The sequence below is a fragment of the Ostrea edulis genome, chromosome 2 (genome assembly GCF_947568905.1).
Source record: "Ostrea edulis chromosome 2, xbOstEdul1.1, whole genome shotgun sequence".
NCBI classification, from domain to species: Eukaryota; Metazoa; Mollusca; class Bivalvia; order Ostreida; family Ostreidae; genus Ostrea; species Ostrea edulis.
In genome coordinates, this window is record NC_079165.1 from 95972381 (window position 1) to 95996534 (window position 24154).

Genomic DNA, 24154 nt, shown 5'->3' on the forward strand with positions numbered 1-24154 from the left:
AATCCAGGATCTTTATCCCCTGGTTGCATTTTCTCCCTTGTTACAAAATAACGCCAGAATCTCCAGGACCAGGACCACACAATAATGCATACCAGTATTAATCACATGTAGGTGTGTGCTAAACCCCACCATACGCAAGCAAATTTTCAGATCGGCGACATTGAAGAAGGGCAGTATCAAATTTTTAGTAAAATAAAATTAAAACAACACTTTCATACAAATTTTATATACAGTTTCATTATACATTCAATTTCATCAAGTTTATTTGATCTAATATGATTTTAAAATAAGAAACTGATGTACATATACAGAATTTAATGAATTAAATAAGAAACTGATGTACATATACAGAATTTAATGAATTAATTCAACATTAAAAGGAAACCTGTGTCTGATGGGTCTTTCATAACCATAAAGAAAAAAAATCTTATATCAGTCCTTGTTTTCCAAAATAATTCAAAACTGAATTTTACAAAATTAAACTTTAAAAAGGGTAAAAGTATCCAACAAGATTTAAACATACATTGTGAATACAAATATTAAAATCATTACGGATACCTTTTGACCATCAATACAATAACTATAAGACATTCAACAAAAATTAGAAATTAAAGATGGGCCACTGACATGGGAATAAGGAGAACTGCAGTGCACCAGGCCTGGTTACATTGTGTAAATAACAAAGTCTTTGCAAAGCAGAACATCCTGAAGATGGCATTCATCCAAGTGCAATTGAAATCAGAACACACATAGAAGTCCTGAACACAAGGGGCTTTGGAATTCCCAATCCAATGAACCTTGCCTTTTATATTTAACATTGAAAATCGCGCGGGATATCGATCAGTACAAACCAAAGTATTGGCGTAAGATAGCCTAGTATCTATGTCAGTGCATTTGAAATGGAATGCAAACAAGAGACTCATGGGACACATTGCTCACCTTAACCCTGCTTATCGCTGTTGTGATTTTTAACAGATTTTCTTTTTGTCCATGAAAATTTCTGACCCCATATTGTGGTTCCAATCTAGCTCTAAAGTGTCATAACATAACTGAACTTAAATTCACACAATATGGGGATGCCTCAATACCAATATGATCTTGCTGCTCTGGAGAAGGTCAAGGTCACAAATCATGGTATGAAATAAAAGGTCTTGCCATAAGAAATCCATTTACAAAATATAACAGCTATACCTGAAATAATTCACGAGATATTAGGTTAGGTTTTCTTAAAAGCAGGTCCAACATCATAATTTCATTTAGGGACAAGCCTACTCTGAAGGATTTTAAGGCCAAATTCAAGCCAAAATCTTTAATCTTATACACTGTTTATGTCATATTTGATGGTTGATTTCAGCATCGCAAATATTGAATTTTAGGTTCAAACTGTAAATTTGAACAAGAGATGTTTGTAAAACACATATGCCCCCCATGGTGCAAAATTAAAAAGGATTATACACACACACATCATTTAATTGAGAGTAGTATCATCAATTCAAAATATTGAGCAGACAATATCTTCCTATGTCAAGAGTGGATTGACCATGTGACCTAAAAATCAATAGGGGTCATCAACTCCTGAAGATGTACCAGTGTACCACGTTTGATGTCTGTCAAGCAAAGGGTTCTCAAGATATTGAACGGACAGTATATTCCTATGTCCAGTTTGACCCTTGACCTTTAAACATGTGACCTCAAAATAAATAGGGGTAATTTTCTCCTGAAGATGTACCAGTGTACCAAGTTTGATGTCTGTCAAGCGAAGGGTTCTCAAAATATTGAACGGACAGTATATTCCTGTTTAGTGTGACCCTTGACCTTTGACCATGTGACCTCAAAATCAATAGTGGTCATCTTCTCCTGAAGTCGTATCAGTGTACCAAGTTTGATGTCTGTCAAAAAAAGGATTCTCAAGATACTGAGCAGACAGTATATTCCCATGTCAAGTTTGACCTTTGACCATGTGACCTCAAAATCAATAGGGGTCATCTACTCCTTAGGATGTACCAGTGTGCCAAGTTTGATGTCTTTCAAGCAAAGGGTTCTCAAGATATTGAGCGGACATTATATTCCTATGTCCAGAGTAGATTGACCCTTGACCTTTGGACCTGAAAAACAATAGGGATCCTCTTCTACTCATAACTAACCCACATATGAAATATCATTATCATCAAGTGAATGGTTCTCAAGATATTGAGCGGACAACACATGGTCTACAGACCGACCAACCTACCGACAGGTGCAAAACAATATGCCCCCTCTTTTTCAAAGGGGGGCATAAAAATTCAAACATATACGGCAAAGAAACCCCAATGAAAGTTGATATAAGAATGAGTTTTTATGGAAGATTGTTCACCCCTATTGGTCTTTTCTTTGGTTACCCTGAATTGTCTCCCCTATAGGTCTTTTCTTTGGTTACCCTGACTTGATCCTTTCATTTGAACAAACTTGAATCCTCTTTACTCAAGCACAATTGTGGCAAATCTGGCTGAAATTAGCCGAGAAGTTGATTATGGATGGACAAACAGATGGACACTGGACAAAATGTGATTAGAAAAGCTCACTTAAGCTTTCAGCTCAGGTGAGCTAAAACACAATAAAAACTAGAAGAAAATTAAAATTCCTTTCCAGTGACCTTGTAAATCAAGAGGATACAAATCTTTGATGGACTCAAATTTCTGAAAATTTGATAAAAATTTAATAAGGCCACACCAATTTGTAAAATAGTTCTTCGGATTTTCAAACAAAAAAAGTGAGGCGAGAGGGCGAAATTATTTTACAAATATTATTTTTAATTTTGGAGATAAAAATTATGAGGCGAGCGAATACAAGAAATATAAATATTTTTAATTGAATTAAGTGTGATTTTAAAAAGCGGGTGCCTAAAAATAAAGATCTAAAATCATCAGATATCATTTGTTTTACCACATAAACTTAATATTTTTCAACTTTGTTGATATAGTTTACAATAAATAAGATGTATTTCAGGTTTCAAAGACTTATTTTCTTTATACATAATACATGTACTTTGCAACATTAACTGATAAGGTCTTTTTGAAGAATTTTATTTAAGTTTCATTTCTACAAACTTTCGATTCAGAGATATGCATATTGCTAGGGACACATCCAGTTTTGACATTCATTGCAAATGCAATATCCATTGCATCGCTTTGAGCATTTTCTTGAATTTTGATATGACATCACCAAACTTTTTGTGAATTTGTCGTTAACTGTCGGTCCGGTTTAAAATAGTCATCGATCAGTACCCCTTGCTTGTTGTAAGAGGCAAATAAATGGGGCGGTCCTTCAGATAGGACTGCAGAAACTGAGATCCTTGTCACAGCAGGTGTAGCACGATAAAGATCCCTCAGTGCCATAAGCGCTGAGCATAGGCCTAAATTTTGCAGCCCTTCACCGGCAATGGTAACATCTTCATGTGAGTGAAATATTCTCAAGAGATACTTCAGTCAATATATAGGCTAATCAAACAATCAGTCATACGCTATCAATGTTCTCTAAATAGTGGCATCGAATAGTGCTTCAAAAGTTTCATCGGCTTCCAGTTCGGTTCCAGCATAAGGAACAACTTCCAATCCAGTGTTTTGAAGTATCGTACATATTAAGATAGACATCATGAATAACTTAACCGTATTACACTGTTAGGAAATTTCTCAAGAGCCCGCGCTTCTGTCATTTGTCAGCATATACATCAAGGTTATTTGTGCGCTTGTTGTAAAAACTAAAAAAATATTTACGGATATTTTTGAACACGCGGGCGGATATTATTTTTTGATAATATTATAATTTGGATTTGTTGCAAATAGAAGCGGCGAATCCGACGAACTAGATTACAAATTGGCATGGCCTAACCAACATTTACATATATATTTTGCTGAGAATTTTGACATTTCCTTTCAGTGTCCTTTACTCTTTAAAATATGAAACCCTGAAATCAATAGGAAATAATGAAAGTTTCAAAGAAATCCTGGAATTTCCATCCAGTGACTTGACTTAACACTTGTAAATTTGAAAACCAATATCAATACTAAGATCTTTATACTAAGTACAACTACATGTAGTCTTTATACTAGGAACAAATATTTTTGCTCAAATTACAAAGTTTTGATTAAAGTTGCTGCTGTAATCAAGCACCAAAAAAATTTAGAATGCCCCTTCCGGTCATCATTTTCATCTATTAACTTGAAAACAATAGAATAATTGAAGAGGGCAAGTCCCCAATGTGTAGACCTGCTATAGCATGCATCTAATGACCTTGACCCATCAACTGTAGCCTAAAAAACCAACAGGAACTGAGGTCTTTTTATTAAGTACCATTCCTGACAGTCTGATAAGACTTAACAATAAATGTAGCTTAAATTGTGTCATAATTTTCCTTCAAATAACCTTAACCTTTAATCTCAAAAACCAATAGTAACCGATGATTAACACCTGTAGTTAAATCTTGTACTCAAGACTGAACCCACAAACATGAACGTGAACGAGTTCACAAACAAATGAGCATGTTACACATAAATGAATACCGTTTCCCACCACAATTCTGCTGCAAGTGGATATTAACATACATGATTGGTATTACTGATATTACAGAACCAACAAGAGGCCCACGGGCCACAACGCTCACCTGAGTCATCCTGGTTCTACTCTTCTGAAGATTTCCCAAATTTTTTTTTATTTTTAACACTTTACACCTATGAAAAATTTTGAACTCATATCATGACCCCACCTATGCCAAACAAGGTTATGATCTAACCCAACTTGAATCCACACAACATAGGAATACCCTATATCCACATATCACGTAAAATTTTATTCCCAATTCTAGCCCCATCCTAACCCTATGGTCCATAAATGGAATCTATACTGTGGCCTAAACCTACCCCCAGGGCATAGAAGAAACTACATTCTGCACTACCTGAGGATGCTTGCATATTGATGCGACTAATCCTGGACCTGCTGCTTTTAAGAATATGATTTTCCCCTTCATTTGAATCCTCTTTCCCCAATGATGCTTCATGACAAGCTTGGTTGAAATTGGGTCAGTGGGTTCTGACGAAGATGCCAAAAATGTCAAGTCTAATATAAACTTTGTTCCCCTATTGTGGCCACATCCTTCCGGGTCATGATAGGAGCAAATTTACCTGATGATGCTCGCATATTAATAGAGGGCGAAGCCCTCTCACGGCCCGAAGGGCCGTGAGAGCGGAGCTCTCCCTATAGGTAACATGTATATACATGTTTAAAAGGAAAATATAGGAAAACAATGAAAAATTAAACCCTACCTATGGAACTTGAAAATTTTGGTACTAATGGCGTCAATTCGAATACTATCGCGTGGACATGTGTTTCTCCATTTTGAATCTCGTCTACCCTAGTTCACGTCGTTCTGAGATGTTACAAAAATTCATAAAAGCACGTAAATCTTATTTTTTTAATCATATATAATCACTCCACCATTAACGCCATGTTTGTTGTTGTGGTTCAGACGCTATGTTTGTAAATTTGCTAAAATACGACGCTGAATATGACGTCACAATGTACTGTTTACATCATTTGCGTTATATTTCCCGCGTTCAATATATAGGCGGATCAAATCCTGCTAACTTCGGGTTGTTTTTGTTCTGTTTTGGATATAGATACTAATGCCAAAATTTTTTTGCTTCGCCCTCAAACATGGTCACGCCGTAAAACATATTAGCAAGCAACGATCACATCGCAAAGCTTGCTCCAATGACTTCGCATGAGTCACGTGAGTTGCTCTTCAGCAGCTGAAAAATGATGATAATTACCCAACGTGCTCTGAAAAAATGTCGCTATCACTGCCATACTTATCAAAAGAATAAATAAATAAATTGCTTGAAAAGAACTACAAACATTTTTGATAACCAGACAAGTTTTCTCATACTTAGTTTGTTTTGTTGTTGAAAGTGGTGTGGCTTTCATTAGAACAATTTTGAATCCCCTTTACGCAATGATGCTTCATAACAAGTTTGGTTGAAAATGGGTCTGTGGGTTCTGGAGAAGTCAAAAATGTGGAAAGATTACAGACAGACGGATGACAGACAGCAGGTGATCAGAAAAGCTCACTTGAGCTTATAGCTCAGGTGAGCTAAAATCTATAGGTTATCAATTTTCTAAATATTTTAGACCAATGTTTCTACTATGTCTTCCACAAAGCATATCAACTATTTTCTGGTGCTATCTGCAAAGACAAGCTTCCATCGCTATTTCTTACTGCATAAATCACTCCACCTGCATTGTTTGTTGAGATGATGTCACTTGGCACAGAATTCAGATAGATCACCTGTTCTCCTGTGCTGTCCAAACACACCTCATTTGTGGCTTCTTCTATATGATATTCCTTCACCCCCTCCAATATCTCTGCTTGGGAGTCTGCTTCTGTTGCAAAGTCTCTCTCTGTTGGGTTGCTTGCAGAACTTGTCTCCTCCAATTTTGTGATGTCAGAACTAGCCTCTGCTAGAATCTGCAGAAGCTTCTCCTGCGCTTCAGAGTGCTGTAATTCATAAGTGCTCTCTGTGTAATATTCCCCTTCTGCTTCTGCTGGTTGTACAGATGCACTTTCTCGCTTTATTATGGTGATTTCTGGTATGTCACCTGTTGAGCTGTGAACTTGTGTTTTAGGTATGTCACTTGTTGAGCTGTTAACTTGTGTTTTAGCAGGTTGGCAATAAGCTCGAGGTTTCCGAATGGTGATGACCCTTTTCTGGGGTTTTATACGAGGATAATACCCGTCCTGTGTCTGCATGGCTGAGAGTCCTCCAGTTATTAGTTTATTATGAACATTCATCATGTGGCGTTTTAAACTTCCCCACCTTTTGACAGTGGCGTGACAAATATCACACTGAATGGTTTTTTCCGTGGAGTGAATCAACATGTGGTTGTTCATGTCAGTCCTGCAAGGAAAATGTTGTTCGCAAACCTTACAAAACTGAAGTCTTCCAAATGTTTTGGCTTTGTCTATGTCACCTGTAGCCAGAGCATGAGTTTGTGAATGAGACTGCCATACTTGGTAGATTTTAAAAGTCTTATTGCATCCTTCCCATTCACAATGATAAGGCCGATCATCTGAATGCCTGACTTTCATATGGTGCCTTAAGCTGCCCATCTGCCTTGTTCTATGCCCACAAATTTCACAAACACATGGTTTCTCCTCTGAGTGCATAAACTTGACATGCAATTTCAAACTGTCCTTTGAAGACAGATACTTTTTACATGTTTTACACTGGAATTCTGGATTTTCTTCTCTTTTCTGGTGGGTCTTGAGGTGGAGTTTCATATTGTCCTCCCTTCTAAACTTCCTGCCACAAGTCTCGCAAATGAATTTCTTGTTAGATTCATGAACCTCAAGTTTGTGATTGTTCATCTCAAAGTTTGTGTGAAAGCGTAATCCACATTCATTGCACATGACTGGCAAGCTGGGGTTCACCAAGCTGTTATTTATTCGCTTGTGATAGTTACAGTGACTCTCATACTCTCGGATTCGCAAGAAGGATTTGTTGCAGTTAGGACAGAAAAACGGGTAATCAGAATTGTGAAAAGTCTTCATATGATTCATGAAAAAGTTGTTGTTATCAAAGCTAAGATCACAATTTTTCATAGGACAAGTTTTCTTCCACATGGGTTTGCAGTTGTTGTCTTCGACATGTTGCATACAGTTTTCCTTTATGAAGTATTCTACTCTGCAAAGACTACATTTGTAGACAGTTGGACTCTTCTTCTTTTTAACTGTAATGATCTCTCTTTTTCTCTCCCTTGCGCTTTCCTGTAAACCATCATGTTTTGTTTCTTTCATGTGCATGATTAACAAGGCAATACTTTCAAAATTGTCCTCACAAGAGTAGCACTGAAATTCCGATCCTGTGACAAAGTTCTCGTGCTTCTCGTATGTTTTCTCAGTGACTTTCATCATCATTGACCATGGAATAAAATTTACATTCTTTTTCTTTGGAACTGAGTCTCCTTCTTTGATTTCTTCATTTTCACTGTCATTCTCCATCTTTTTTTCATCTGGATTGTCTTTTTCTTCATTCATATCAGCTACAGGTTTTCTCAGAGTTGGTGTTTTATCTCTGTGCATAAGTTTAACATGTCTTTCTAAACTCCTTGTGGTTTTGAACTTTGCTTCACATTCCCCACAGTCAACAAGAATTTCTTCCTCCTTCAATTCAGATGCACTTTTCTTCTTTCCTAGACTCCTCGTTTTATTAGCACATACCGATCCCTCTGACACAGAATCCTTTTTACCCAAAGACACCAAAATGTCTGTCTCTTCCTCCAATATTTTTGTCCACACATCTGGGTGTTTCAATCGAAGATGATTCTCGATCATTTCCTGGGTTGGAAATTTCTCACCACAAGTCTGACAGAGGTGATGGCCCCTTTTCTTCCCAGGTGTAGCCCTTATTTCCTCTGACTGTTCAGTGTCAGGAGAATCTAATTTTCCTTTTTTCTCTTCATTCTGTGGCATTTCATTATCATTTTCTGCATTCCGAGACTTTTTAGTTTCTTCTATCTTTCCCTCAGTTTTTGTGCGTTTTAAAGTTTTAGAGCTAGGGCCAATTGTTTTCGACGGTGACTTGATAGAAGCATCACTTGTGTCTTCATCTGGACTAAAGGTGCTTTTCCTCTTTTTCTTTTCTTGTGAAACATATCCAAGTGATTCAAAAGTCTTCCTTTTGATTCTTCTTCCTAACATTGTAAAAAATATACATAATGTACCAATACAGGATCAGCAAAGAAGTTTTCTTCCAGGCAAAAGCAGACATATGAGATGAACTCCTCAGATACCGAGAACTTTTTGTAATGATTTTATCTTTTGAGAGTAATATTTCAGATGAACTCAGATATTGAGAACTTTTTATCTGTTGAGAGTAGTATTTGTACTGACCACTTCTTGACACTTCACATTCCGTTTCTCTAGAATCATCAGCTGTAAAGATAATAACAGAAATAGCAATAATCAAACTAAATCTGATCAACGCAGTGAATGTCTACTTTGTTGTCTACACATTTATTCCTTATATCTACATAACAAATTTGTAATTTAACTTGATTCTTTTATATTTATCTCTGAATATGTATCAATCTTACACCCCTGCCTGTAAAACAGCACAGGTATAGTGCAGTGAGTTTCCAAGAATTACAATACACTGAAACACTAAAAGTTTCCTACTCAACTGACACATTCATATAAAACTTTTTTTAATTCAGCTTTTTTAACTACAAACAATAAATATCGATTAATTTTCAAAATGCTCACTAGCATAATTTTTGTTGTTGAAATTTCAAATACACATTGAACTTCAATGATGCTAAGCAAGTCATGTCATTCGACATGGCTGAGTAAAAACTAAACATAACATTTGGTGATGAAAATTTCCATGGCATAAAAATATCAAGAGGCACACTAACATAAAAAATAACTATTAAATGAAATCCTACCGATAGTAAATATAAAATTCATGACAAATGGCAGTTTCGTAACATAAGAATGTAACTTTGCAATAAGATCTATAATATAGGTTCTTTAACACTTCAACTACAGTGTAGTTCCCAATTTTCCTCAAACTCATCAAATTCCTTAATTCTAAAATTCACAAAATGCAAGGCTTGTTATTGTCTCTTATGAAATAAAAAATTAACAAAATCAAGTTAAAGAAAATGGTAACTATAGATCCACCTCTTATTTCCTTTTTTTTTTTTACCTTTATTTTAGATATATTCTTTCATCATAATCATATTGCTTTTTTGACAAGACCTACAAGTATGTTTCCAAAATTCAATATTATAATTGTGAAAGTTCTAAAAATTAAAATCAAGAAGCTTCATAGCATAATGTTAATACCCAGGACCCAGTTGCATGAAGGTTACCATATATACTCACATACAAGTCGTTTCATTTTGGGGGGAGGGGGGGGGGGAGCACATTGGTGGTGATAAAATTTTGACTTTGAAATTTATGTCCAACTTATAGCTGTACACTTCTGTCTGCAATTTTTACTTTCCACAGAACTTGCAACATTTGACAGTATTTTCAACACAATAACATCTGTTTAATCATTAACAAATCAGCTAGAGCAATATTTCAAATACCCAAATAACAATACCGAAACCTGACCACAAATACACCATTAATGAAAATATATTTAATTATGTTAACATATAGGATTTTTGATACAAACATTTCATGGAGAATGAGACTGACTTGTAGAGAACATCAGTGCTTTGTATTTCATGAATCATTGTACAACAAGAGAGCAGTAGATATTGACTACATATTGAAAAGGGATTTTATTAAATTTGCAGCGTGGATATTATTTTTTTTCAAGTTTACCTGAGCACATACCATGACACACACACAGACATTATCAAGCAAATAAAGGGGCACATGCATGGACACTGACACCCCAATATCTATAATAATAAATTGATCATCCAATTATTTATATCATCAATTCATTTGATGCGTGCAACAATTTAATTAAAGATCTCTTCAAATAATTAATGATATAACAATTCTGAATTATTGTACGCATTAATTGAATTGATGATAGCATTTAAAATTCTTCAGCTGAATTGATGCGCGCTTTAATTGAATTAATGATCTCTTTAAATGAATTAATGATATCAACAATTCAATTGAAGAGAGCAATAATTGATATAATGCTTGCATTAAATCAATTGATGAGAGCAATAATTGAATTGATGCGCACACTAATTCATTTGATGAGAGCAATAGTTGATTTAATGCGTGCATTAATTCAATTATTGCTCTCTTCAATTGAATTAATGATATCTTTAATTCATTTGAAGAGAGCAATAATTCTTTTAGAAAGAGCAACTATATAATTAAAGATATCTTCAATACGCCAGTTTCGAGATTATAGTTCTCCTGTGTAGGAGGTGCATTTAGTGTAACTTTGAAAGCCTAAGTGGGACAAAGAGGATCTTACAGTCAGTGAGAAAGATGATAAAATTTATCAAACCGACTTCTCATTAAATATTTAATGTAGGAAATATTAAATAATACCAAAAGAAATAATTTACTAAAGTGGGAACATAAATACAATGCCATATAAATTTGCAGGTAAAATCCTAGATATGATAGGTAGGTGCAACGAAATAACGTGATATAATAAGAATTCCAAGTATTTAAATACTCCCTGAATACTTATCACTTACTTAGTTTGTGTATCGGTCGAAATCGGGTGATTGATTGATTGATTAATTGTATCTTGCTTTAACATCTCGCTCGAGAATTTTTCACTCATATGGAGATGTCACCAAGACCGGTGAAGGGCTTCAAATTTAGGCCTATGCTTGGCACTTACGGTCATTGAGCAGTGAGGGTTCTTTAGCGGGGTTCTTTAGCGTGTCACACCTACTGTGACATGGGTCATCCGTTTTAAAGGTCATCTCCGAGGACCCATGACATTCACACCTAACGTCGAGCGTTTGGCGATGGAACTGTCACTACCTGTTTTTTATCGACTTAGGTCTGATGCGGCCTGGATTCGAACACCGGCCTACCGCATGTGGGGCAAACGCTCTAACCTCTCGGCCACCGCGGCGGTTAAAAATTGGGTGATGATACTGCATATGATTTACTTACTGAGCACATTCACTTATGCGGTGATGAATATTTGTCCCACTCCCGCTTGTAAACAAGTTGTTTTGCACCTTACTATGTACAAGAGTTCTCCAAAGGAAAATAACTCGGACGTATCTCAAAACCGGCGTTTTCAACATATCCACAATTGAATTAATGATATCTTTAATTGAATTGTTGCTCTCTTTAAAAGAATTGATGCGCGCATTAATTTCTTATACAAAAGCATTGTAAATGATTTAAAGATATCTTCAATTGAATTAAAGAGATCATCAAATTATTTATACTGAACTCTAAATTAATTATTGCGAGCAATATTTCTACTAAATTGATGCTCTCATCAATTGAATTGAAGAGAGCAATAATTGAATTAATGCGCACATCAAATCTATTATTGCTCTCATTAATTCAATTGATGCGCACATTAATTCAATTGATGAGAGCAATAATTGAATTGAAGCGCGCATTAATTCATTTGATGAGAGCATAATTGATTTAATGCGTGCATTAATTCAATTAAAAAGAGCTATAATTAAATTGATGATATCTTCAAATAATTGAAGATATCTTCAATTATTTGAGTTTATGTTAATTTGGCGCTCCATATTAACTAAACATTAACTATACAGTTAAGTAATTTCTTTTGAGCAAATGGGTTAGGTACTGTAATTTCTTAATATATATCAATTACAGTCCACCAACCTTTGAATAACCAATCATAATTTTGTTTACTGTGTGCACTGAATAATTAATCAGAATTTTCTTTACCATTTGCATTTCTGTCTTTGGTTTCTACTCTCTCTTCCTCAGAATCTACACTACTGTCATTTCTCTGCTTATCAGCTTTCTTTGCAACTGAAAGTCAACAATAGACCTCATTAGGTATGGGGAGTTGCATATCATTCAAATACAGGGATGATCAAAGTTTTAACAAAAAAGATTGAAAGTTCACTCCTGACCAATTCAAATATAGGACATCTTCAGTTGGCCATATTTGTACAAGAGTACGGACAATGGTACATAATACACCTGTGAAAAGCTAATATAGGGTGTTTTTCTTACACCATGATTTGTAGAACTTGCCTTCAAGTAGTATCAGCAATCATCAGGGTGTGACATACTTTATTTGCATTGAAAAAACGACAAATCACGTACTCTCTATGTAATATTTTCACTTGGCATAAGATGTATGTGTACCACGTTTCATGGTCCTATCCCCAATGGTTCGGTCTGTATCCTGATACTATGACCTTGACCTTTGGAAACAATAGGCATCCTCCACTTGGCATAAAGTGTATGCGTACTAAGTTTGGCGGTCCTAGCCCCAACATTTTGGTCTGTATACTCCCTACAAGGTTTTCCTACTAAGTGATACTATGCCCTTGACCTTCAATCTCTGATCTTGAAAAACAAGGCATTTTTCTCTCATCATGGTGATCAAATGTACCAAGTTGTAAAATCCCGGAGCATAAGGTTCAGTGTGTATCCTGTCCATAAGGTCCGAATAGATGGACAACGCCATACCATGAAAGTCCCATCTTTGATGCAGGTATGATAATACATGTGTATGCACTGCACACACCTTAAATCTTCACATGCGGTCAGAAAGAGAACAATGGTGTAAATACTGACAATGAGTTTACCTTTTGTATATATAGGAAAAAAGACCCATCAAGCTAAAGTCAGTGTGCTAGGTCATGTGTAAAACACTAAAGAGGTCTAAAGATTGAAGAATTGGTGGGAAAATTGCATAAAGTATGCTAATAACAGCCACACAGTTATAATTTAGCTCATTTCCAACAAAATAAAGTGTGTCAAAAACATGGCTCATATTTTAGAAATATCTCTAAAATCATAATTTTTGTATGCATATTTCCTATAGTTTTTCATTTCCTTTTATTTATTGAATACCATAGTGTTGATATCTTTATGAAAATTCAACAATAAACTGACCATATGTAACTTTAAAAAGGAAAACATAGATGTCAAATATCTAATTCCACTAATCAAAATTTGTTGCTGGAATCAATCAATACCGGAATCCATCAGAACCTGGCTACATGTGAAGTATTACTGCAGTGTTCGAAATTAACAATAGACCAGTGGCCTATACCAAGATTTACCGTACCTTTCGGTGGTCTCCCCCTTCTTCTCCTGTGTACATCTAGGTCAGGGCCTTTGGACTTTTCTCCACGTTTACTGTCAGAACTAGAAACTGGGGTCTCTGACATGCTGTCTTGCAGTTTCACATCAGCAGCTGCTGCTTCACTGTGCGACTTGCACTCCTCTGATGTATTCTGATCAGCTTTGTTTTCAACCACGTCATCTGTCATAAATACAGGTGTGAATTTACATCCAATCATGAAAGCATATTCATTACAGACTTATCATTCTCCAATACAATGCATACACCTACATAAAGCATAAGAAATTTTCAGTAAAAAAAGCAAGAAATCAATCAATTTTCATCTGTATATCTATGGTATAAAATACCAAAAACATTCATTCCTTTTCAGATTGTATTTGTTAATAAGTTATATGAATAAAATAATTGATATTAATAAAAAAAAATTCACTGCTTTCACAAAAGTACATTTTTTAGTTATTGCTCCTGAATGAGTGATCTGCCTATTGCAATACATACTATCTAAATCATGGAGTCATTATTGTTGATAAAAAAACAATTTTGGTTGATTGAGTCAGTATAAATACATTTGTTTTGTCTATATGATATTTCTAATTGGGTTCAACTATATAGTAAACATGTAATACACAGTGCAGTAAAGTAAATAGCCATATAGAACCTTCTGTAAAGATATTTCTGAATCAAATCAGTCATTGGTGGTTCACAGTTAGCCACAGCAGCTAAAAATATTTTTCCTTATGGTACAGTATCTTAACAATGCAATATTATTCACTGTCATTTATTGATAGTGCAATATTATCCATTATGATATGATTGAATAACTCCAAGTTTTCTGATTGGCTGAAATCAAACAAACTCAAATGGAACATTTTGTTCTCCTCCAATTGGTTTCAAGGTCAATAACTTTGATTTTTCCAACATTGGACTAAAACTAAATTTGGAATTTCCAAATTGATGGTTATTATTTTTTGGTAATCCAATGGAAACTAGCACCTCTAATCACGCTTAACTAGGTCTGGCACTCTTGCTGTTAACAAAGATGGCCGATTATAGGTATTGTTTAGCAAGCTCTAGAAGCTGCTTTCAATGTCTAAAATTATTGAATCCAATAATAAACAAAACTGGCCACCAAGTTCGTATACTCTAGTAGCAGATTTTTATCTTGTGAATTATTCAATCATATAATAAAACAATCATTGACATTTTCTTGGTCAATATGATGCTTTAGCTACCCCCTGGGCTCAGTGAATATCGTACTTCTCAGATAGCTAAAGTATCTTATTGACCTCAAAATCGTCAGTCATTATGCAATCAAGGAATTATTGACTTTTTTTTTTAGATCAATAAGATGCTTTAGCTAACTGAGAAGTATGATATCTATACAACCAGGACAGTGAAGTGAATATAGTATTTCTTCTGAAAAGGACACTAATCATATTATCATATGATTGAATAATTTACAGCTGTTTGGTCTGAAGTTTCAACAAATTTTGTCCACTTGATAAACATAGAGATAACTTGTTGCATGTATATATTTTTATTCACATGGCTCGTATTATTTCAACTTCAGATGTCAATGAACATGGACATGGATACTGAAGCAAGAATTTTGATGTGCATGAGAATGCACAGATTTGTGCAATAGGACTGAAACGATTCACCCAAATGTCAATACTGTTTAATATAAACAATCAATTCAATGTTAGATTCATTACCTAAATCTTCATTTTGATATTTTTTTAAAAACTGGGTTTGGTTAAATACATTGAGCTCCATCTGTACCTATTACTTTCACATGCATGAAGGACAATCTGGCGGATAAAAACGTTCAAGCTGGTGTCTGCAGCAAGACTGACGCAACCAATAACAAAATTTTATAAACAATTTAAACTTCCGAGCCCATCCCTGTTTTACCATTCAGCATTTTAGAAACATCTTACTTTTAAAATTGTGAATCTTCTGAATTAAATCTTTGAGTCTCACTCTTGTATAAAACGTATCGCATTGCAAATATTGAAATGTGGCACAAGTATTGCAATACGCATTGTATGGTGATGGTGATGCATCATTTCAGCAAGTTCAGTTGAGTAAAACGGTTTATTTGCTGCTTCATCCATCCATAAACTCTGATGACCATGTCTTCTCTTTATCAATTCCATGCTACACTACTTACATCAAAGTTGTGCACAATAAGCAGAAATTCTAACATTAACAAACATTTTAATGGTGTTGACAAGCTACATTCACTTTATTAATAATCTTCCCGCTATTTTCTTTTAAATATAAATGTTTCCAGGCAAATAATTTTGGAAAAGTACATGTAAATAACTTTTAAAACTAATTCAGCTGCATTAAAAAAAATTCTTTGCACTTTAGGGAAAAAAATCTTGTGTCATACAACTATTACAGTTACAACTATAATAATTACAATATACAATTAAAATATATAACCTGCTACTAGAGATTGTGACACCAAGTCGGCCATCTTTGTTTACAACTAAAGTGCAATACCTTTTTAAAAGTTATTATTACAGATACAAATTTTCGTTGAACGACTAAAAAATAACCAATTGTATCAATTTGGGAATTCCTAATTCATTTTTGGTCTGATGTTGGACAAGAGGCCCACAGGCCTTATCAGTCACCTCAGTAGTAGTGAAAAAGTATCACTACTCCCAAGGGCTATGAAATCTAGAAAAAATATCCTGTTCTGAATATCTAAGTTAAATTCTAAAGTTCGGCAACAGTATAAAACAACGTGTTCTTAAAACTTCACTGCCCTCAAAAGTGCATACACTGATGAAAGGATTTACATAATATAATAGGTGGATTATCATTAAAACAAAAGATGCGACTAATTTGGACCCATCCTACAGTCAAAACCCTGGGTTGTGAAATACACAATTTTTGTACATCCTTTTCTGCTATTCCTAAGTATGCATTTAGATTTTATACAATATCAGTAAACTTACACATAAATACTATATACTAAGTTTGGCCCCACCCTAATACCAAAACCCCCTACACCTGGGATCATCAAATTTACAATTTTGATAAAGGACTACCTGTTCTTTCAAAATATCCATTTAGTTTCAATTTAGTATCAACAGCACTAAAGGATGTTATTTAAGTGTTTTACACATAAACACTATATAGTAAGTTTGGCCCCCACCCTGTGGTCAGAACCCCTACCCCGGGGATCATGAAATTTACAATTTTGATAGAAGCTTCCTTGCTCATCATTACTATATACTCACTTCCTCTGTTAGATGCCCAGGAGTAAAGAATAAGATTTTTAAAGAAATACATCAACTTTACAGTCCCCCCCCCCAAAAAAAAAATTAAGGCCTCTTAGGGTGGGGTGGGGGGTGGGGGGGGGAGTCATGAAATTTACAATTTTTGCTCTCCTTCACCTACAGATGCTACATACCAAATTTGGTCAAGATTGGCCCAGTAGTTTCTGGGAAGAAGTTGTTAATGGACGACACATGTCGCCGGATGCAAACCAAGTTAACTCATCAGGTGACCTAAAAAGTCAAACATTATCCTCCCTCAAAGACACTTTGAGGTGACTATAGTGTTCCACTTTCTCTACTTTGTTGTATCTTTCCATTCAGAGAGCATGGAATTATTCAATCATTCAATAAGATCCATTATCACTGTAATGGCAATGCTAACTACCATAGACATTCAACATATTCAAAACTAAATACTAAAACATATGTGGCAGTCAGATGGATTCAATCACTGGTGGCCAGATAGCTCAGTTTGTAGACTAGAGATTCAGCAAGCCTGGGTTCCAATCCCATTGTGGTCTATTACATTTTCTCATTTTCTGTTACATTTTGTGCCGTAGATTACCCCCTGGGCCTAGCAATTGAAATGCTAGATCTCAGATTGATGTCTTCAAGATGTGAAGACACATAGGAGGGGAGGAATGTGGCAGTCAGACAGGTTTGATTGCCGTCAACTCAATTGGCAGAACATATAACTAGAGATTCAGGTGGTCTGGGTTCGAATCCCAATCTAGTCCGCTGTATTTCCTCTGTTCCTGCCACAAATACATAGGAATAATAATTACCATAGCAGAAATTGTGAAATTTCATCGCCAATTCTTGGTTTTGTGAGAGAAAACTTTTCCCTTTGTTTGATCCAATTACATGAATGGTAGTTGTATTTGCAGTTATTAAGAAACTTTCCTCTCCATGCTCGAGTAACTTCAAAAGCTATAAAACAAAAAGATGCATTACAAACGTTCATATAGAAGAAAATCAACAGAATTGGCATGATTATAGATATATGCACAATATACTTAATTGTCATCATCTTTATAAAAGATAATATTCAGAAATAAAATAACCCTGTCTCACCAGTGCATCAATTTCATGCAACAGTGAATCTTTCAGAACTGTTTCTTCTATTTCACTTCCTTCAACTACAACCTGCTCCATATTTAGACGAGCCTAAAATAGAATAGTAAAGACAGTTTCACAGAAAGTCACATTTGTGGTAAATATATTTAAAAATTATTTTGTTCATTATTTTTAAAAAATAAAAATGAGTCCAAATGACTCATACAAGCTATTTCCTATAAATAATGATAATTCAAATTTACGCATTTCATCTGCATTTATTTCCAAGTTTAAAACATCATACTCTTCAAATTATGTCCCCATAATTTTTTGCTTCCTAGGCAAAAATTTAATCTGCTATACAAGTTGGCTTCTACTGTAACTTTTAACTAACATGCAAGCATTTTCCAAGTTGATAAATATATCATTCAACTTTTTTTTTCATAATATTAGACAGGAATAAGATGATCTGGAGTGAGAAAAATAATTACCAACTAGCCCTCTAACACTTCCCTGCAAGAAACATGAAGGTCAATTCCTATTGAATGTGTATGTTCATTTAATCCTATTCAAACTGCATACAAGTATAATTAATTTCTAAAATTATATATCAATTAATTTCTTAAATTCAAGAGATACACCTTGAAATTACTGAATGGTTTTGCTTACAGTGGAAAATTAGAAGAAATTTCAAATTAATTACTTGAGACGAGGAATAATGCTCAAAACAGTTTTTTCTCTTATATAACTGGTATTGATAAATGGTACCATTCCAAATGCCAAATACTATAAATTTTTCCTAATTTTGAGTAACAAACCATTATGACAATGTAATCCGAGGGTAATACTGTATAAAAGGTATTTTAGCAAGACACAAATTTAGCGATTTGTCCACGAATTATGGGTATAATTAAATACATTTAGTGAGAGCTAATTTTAGTGACTTTATGATATTCCAAGATAGTTATTACCCCGATATGGAATAAATATTAGCAATATTCCATTTTAGTGACCTCAACACTGTCACTAACAATGCTAAAATTAAATTCTCACTAAAATTTTTACTTATACAGTGCTATGAAATATCAAACGAGTTATCTAATATCTTCGAAACTTCAACTTAGAAAAAGAAAATAGGTCAATAAAATGGTGCATCTTTGCTAACTATGATGTCTTATAATAGCAAATATTGTCAAAAATTTAATAAAATGAAATAAAGATAGATGACAACAGTGATAGATGCATTGGTGTACTGTTTGGGAAGGCTTTGATTCAGCAGTCACAGACTGTTAAATCTTTTAAGATAAATGCCACTTGTTGATCAACTTCACAAGTGTAGGGTTATATTGATTCGGTTAGCTTGCACTATGAACCCTTGACATCAGTAACCATTCAAAACATGGGTTCAAGACAGAGCATGTGATTGGTGTCGCAGCCAGTAGCATTGAGCCAATCAGATAACGGTTTTTATAATCGACTGAAAACGAAACTAAACACAGCATAGTGATGGCAACATGGTGTTAGTGTGAGGTAAACAAATCAATAACCCTTGATTTGTGAAGATATTTATTGATATAACAGATATTTCCAATTTGTTCTGTTATGATACAATTTTTCCCAATCGAATGGGTATGGGGTATCATTCCCATATGGTAGAAAAATACACTGCCATGGCAGTGATTCAGATTGGCATCGGTCATCGGCAAATGGCCGATAAATATTGAAAATGGCCAACTAAAATTCTCCAGAAAGGCCAACATCGCCTATGAAATTTTCGTTTTTCGGTCTCTACGGCCGATCGTTTTTAGTGTTTATTGGCCACAGGAAAAATTGGTTCGTCTTAAAACAAGTACTCAATCGATCGTTTACAAAGAAGATTTTGATTGGTTTTTGAAAAACTACTTTGAGAAAAAAGAAATTGGTGCCCTTGTTGATCTCGCTTGTGTTTGCAACAATCAGCAGGGAACCAGTTTTGAAAAAAATGGCTTCAAAGAAGAGAGCCCGGTTTGATGATCATGATTGGCAACAATCCCTATTAAACATTAGATTTTCCGGTTACGGTAGCTCAGTGCTTTGTAACTAGAAGGTCGTGACTTCAATTCCACTCGTGCCATAGCCGCATCAAAGCTAAGAGGTAAACATGGTTAGTGATTGCTCCTTCGCCAAACGCTCGTCATTTACTAGATTTAGAAGTGAGAATCACGGGTCTTTCGGATGCGACCTTAAAAACAGAGGTACTGTGTCGTGGCAGGCGTTGGCACGTTAAAGAACCCTCACTGCTATGGCCCTGAGTGCTCAGCATAGGTCTAAATTTGTGATACTTCACCTACAACTGGTGACGTCTCAATTATCGACGGAATGAAAAACAATCAAACAATAACAACAGCAAACAACATATTGCAACACAGGAAAGACCGAAAAGAATTCCGAAACAGTTGACTGCAGTCATGATAATTAAACTGAAGAATTGAAAAATAAAAAGTCAGTTTAATTTTAAAGTTTTGAGTTTATTTTGCAGCATTGCTTCACATGTATTTAGGGCCTAAAGTTTTCATGGAGTTAGGCCAAAATGGCCGATAATTTTTGTATCATTTAGGCCCTCTGTCCTATCAAATTGCATTCCAATCTGAATCACTGCATGGTAAATATTGGGATATAGTTAGACTTATGTTAGGAATATTTTCTTACTAAAAATTTGAAGTGGGGAAATAGGACCTAAGTCGACTTGTGCACATTAAAAAATGAGCTTTTAAATCCATGATTTTCATCAGAGGTGGATCTTTAAGTGGTAAATTTCAATCCACCCCACCCACCCCCACCCCCCAGAGAGCTACAGTTCTGCAACTACATGATAACATGAACTTGTAGGTCAGTTGTAGTATTAACAATAAACATTCAGGAGTATTAATATAAAATCATTTAGTATTTATATTCCAACAATGTCTACTTATCAAGAGCACGAATTGCAATCATTGACTTGTGAGCAGGCGTTTCTGAAATATATCTTGTACACAGCCCAATTTTATACCACCCACGCCATATTGGATAAAATTAGTACCCGACACCACAAATTTACACAATGCATTTCATTATTTATCAAATGGGATTTAATTTCATAAAATCTCACTTAAAAAATCACCATATCTAGAAAAACATAATTTTACTATGAAATTAAGTATTCAAAATCAGATGAATTTGAAAAATCAGAAAAGGGGACAAGCCGTGGGTCGCCATAACGAGTCAGCACGCATTCGTGTCCATAACACGACGAGGCGCGATGTACAAACACAATAATTACACTTAACAAATAAATATATAAATAAATTTAAATAAAGCAATCAAATTTTACTTATATCTTACCGTCTTAACTTTCCTAGAGGTAGACGCTGACCTTTTAAAAGCTTCCTGTAGACGTCTCTGCCGCCTATTTTTACCTACACCGGAAATGATAATTTGTCAAGTTGTACGTTGATCCTGTATTTTCATCTTTCTTTAATACATGTATAGAAAATGTCCACTATAGCATATAATCATATATATTCATAAAAAGCATCATAAGAAACAGCGATTTGGATTTTTTCTCTTCAATATTCATTACATTGTAATTATAACGAAAATTGCCATTCTATATGTTGAAGAGAGAATTTAAAAATGTTTTTTGATCTTATATACATGTATACAAGTTCAACAACAACAACAACAACAAAAAATAGCTATCTAATAAATAAGGACAAATTTACTTGGTTGATGATTAATGAAGGCAAATCAGTAATTGTCAAAAGCTAGTTAAAACTTTTAGAAAAAGAGGTGATGCTTTAAAACTGCAAAAATCCTCATATAGTTTAGGACTATTATTCATATATTAGTATAACACTATTATTGTCCATAACTTACTTATCTATACATTTGATTTGCAATCCATGTATGTATGTACTTGTTTCCCCCATATGCTACATTCACATTTAGTTTGCAGATAATGCAGTCTGTAGTTATTGTTTAAAATATCTAGCTTTAATTTTCATGAGAATCTATAATGAAACTGCAATGCAATCACTTGACAAGTTCATTGCTGAATATTTACATTTCCAACTTTTAGCCTTTAAAATTCTCATGCCAAGAAATTCCTAGCAAAATCTCCGGTATAGAAAAACCGTTATAAATCAGTGACCGCAATTAAGAGATAAGCGACGGCTACTATTAATCAGCATGTAATATGGTCCTATTGAAGCCAACGAATTTAGACCGGGCGGGATTTCTTGGCATGATGTGGCGCAAATTCGGTTAAGTTAACATAAACTAAAATAATTGAAGATATCTTTAAAATTATTTGCGCGGCATCAATATTGAATTATTGTTCTCATCAATTCAATTGATTATAAATATTATCAATATGAACAGATGAGAGCAATAAATATATTGCGCTCATTAATTGAATTAAATTCCTCTCTCCATTGGAATTGTAGCACGCGACATTTCTATTGTTGATATCATCAATTCATATTTGAAGGGATCGAGATTCAGCAGAAAAGTAATATGCTAGATCAACGATTCAAGTAATGCGCGAATCGGAATAAATCTTCATATAATTAAATAGGAAAGAGAAGGGCGCATGCATGTCCGACTCAAATTCACTTTACCTTATACATCTTTATATCTATGTAAATTAATCAATATAATTTTTTGTCTTACAACCTAACAGAATAAAAGTTGTTGTTGTTGTTGTTTTGTTTTGATTTTGTTCATCTTGGTCAAATATATAATCTTGTTTTGATTAGTTCTATCATATCTAAATATTTTTCAGTAATTCGTAATCCTCATGTTTTGCAATGTTCAGAATCAGTTCTCATTCTTTGGCTATTGAAACTGGACGTTACACACAAACACGTGTAAATGAGAGAATATGTACTGTCTGCAAGTCTGACTGTGTAGAAGATGAATTACATTTTGTATTTGACTGCATGTATAGCATACCAACACCCAAGAAAACCATTCATAGAGTCCATGAACATTTTGTGCAAGAATTTTGTAAACCTGTGTAATAGACAAAAAATTATCTGGCTTATGAGCAATGAATCTAATAATATTATGGAAAAAAATTGCCAATTACATATAGCTGTTCATTACTAAGAAAAGTGTATTTATCATGAACTTGTAAATTTTATTTATCATCTATCTTTTGGATAATCACTCTTTTATGATTTATGTATATGTACTTTGTATTCTTTGTATGCCCTCTTGTGTATGGAGCGCCAAATTAACATAAACTCAAATAATTCAAGATATCTTCAATTATTTAAAGATATCATCAATTCATTTGATGCGCACAACAATTGAATTAAAGATCTCTTCAAATAGTTAATGATATCTTCAATTCTGAATTATTGCACGCATTAATTGAATTCATGATAGCATTAATTCTTCAGCTGAATTGATGCGCGCTTTCATTGAATTAATGATCTCTTCAAATGAATTAATGATATCAACAATTGAATTGATGCGCTCTACAATTCAATTGAAGAGAGCAATAATTGAATTCATGCGCGCATTAAATCAATTGATGAGAGCAATAATTGAATTGATGCGCGCATTATTTCATTTGATGAGAGCAATAATTGATTTAATGCGCGCATGAATTCAATTATTGCTCTCTTCAATTGAATTAATTATATCTTTAATTCATTTGAAGAGAGCAATAATTCTTTTAGAGAGAGCAACTATATAATTAAAGATATCTTAAATTCAACACATCCACAATTGAATTAATGATATCTTTAATTGTATTGTTGCTCTCTTTAAAAGAATTGATGCACGCATTAATTCCGTATACAAAAGCACTGTAAATGAATTAAAGATATCTTCAATTGAATTAAAGAGATCATCAACTTATTTATACCGAGTTCTAAATTAATTATTGCGAGCAATATTTCTACTAAATTGATGCTCTCATCAAATAAATTGAAGAAAGCAATAATTGAATTAATGCGCGCATCAAATCTATTATTGCTCTCATTA

At 34.2% G+C, this 24154-nt stretch overlaps 1 protein-coding gene across 2 annotated transcripts; it reads right to left on the reverse strand.

The window, feature by feature from the left end:
* Nucleotides 1-205: 205 nt before the first annotated feature.
* On the reverse strand, nt 206-21607 carry LOC125678120 (zinc finger protein 728-like). Of its 2 annotated transcripts, none has more exons than XM_048916271.2 (7): nt 21503-21607; nt 18161-18253; nt 17872-18016; nt 13773-13970; nt 12413-12499; nt 8924-8965; nt 206-8724 (listed from the first exon to the last, which is right to left on the reverse strand). In XM_048916271.2, exons 2-7 carry the CDS (start codon nt 18239-18241, stop codon nt 6197-6199), a joined length of 3081 nt encoding a protein of 1026 aa, XP_048772228.2. In that variant the 5' UTR covers nt 18242-18253; nt 21503-21607; the 3' UTR covers nt 206-6196. The 2 variants fall into 2 exon arrangements, with proteins under 2 accessions (XP_048772228.2, XP_056011629.1); XM_056155654.1 differs by lacking the exon at nt 21503-21607 and adding an exon at nt 21090-21175.
* Between the last annotated feature and the right edge of the window lie 2547 nt (nt 21608-24154).

Excerpts from the sequence above, each read along its gene's own strand:
- LOC125678120 (XM_048916271.2), bottom strand. The coding sequence starts at position 18,241 with ATGGAGCAGGTTGTAGTTGAAGGAAGTGAAATAGAAGAAACAGTTCTG. Across the intron at positions 18,017-18,160 it reads TGCATGAAATTGATGCACTG|CTTTTGAAGTTACTCGAGCA; the intron begins GTGAGACAGGGT and ends TTTGTTTTATAG. Across the intron at positions 8,966-12,412 it reads CAAAGACAGAAATGCAAATG|CTGATGATTCTAGAGAAACG; the intron begins GTAAAGAAAATT and ends TTATCTTTACAG.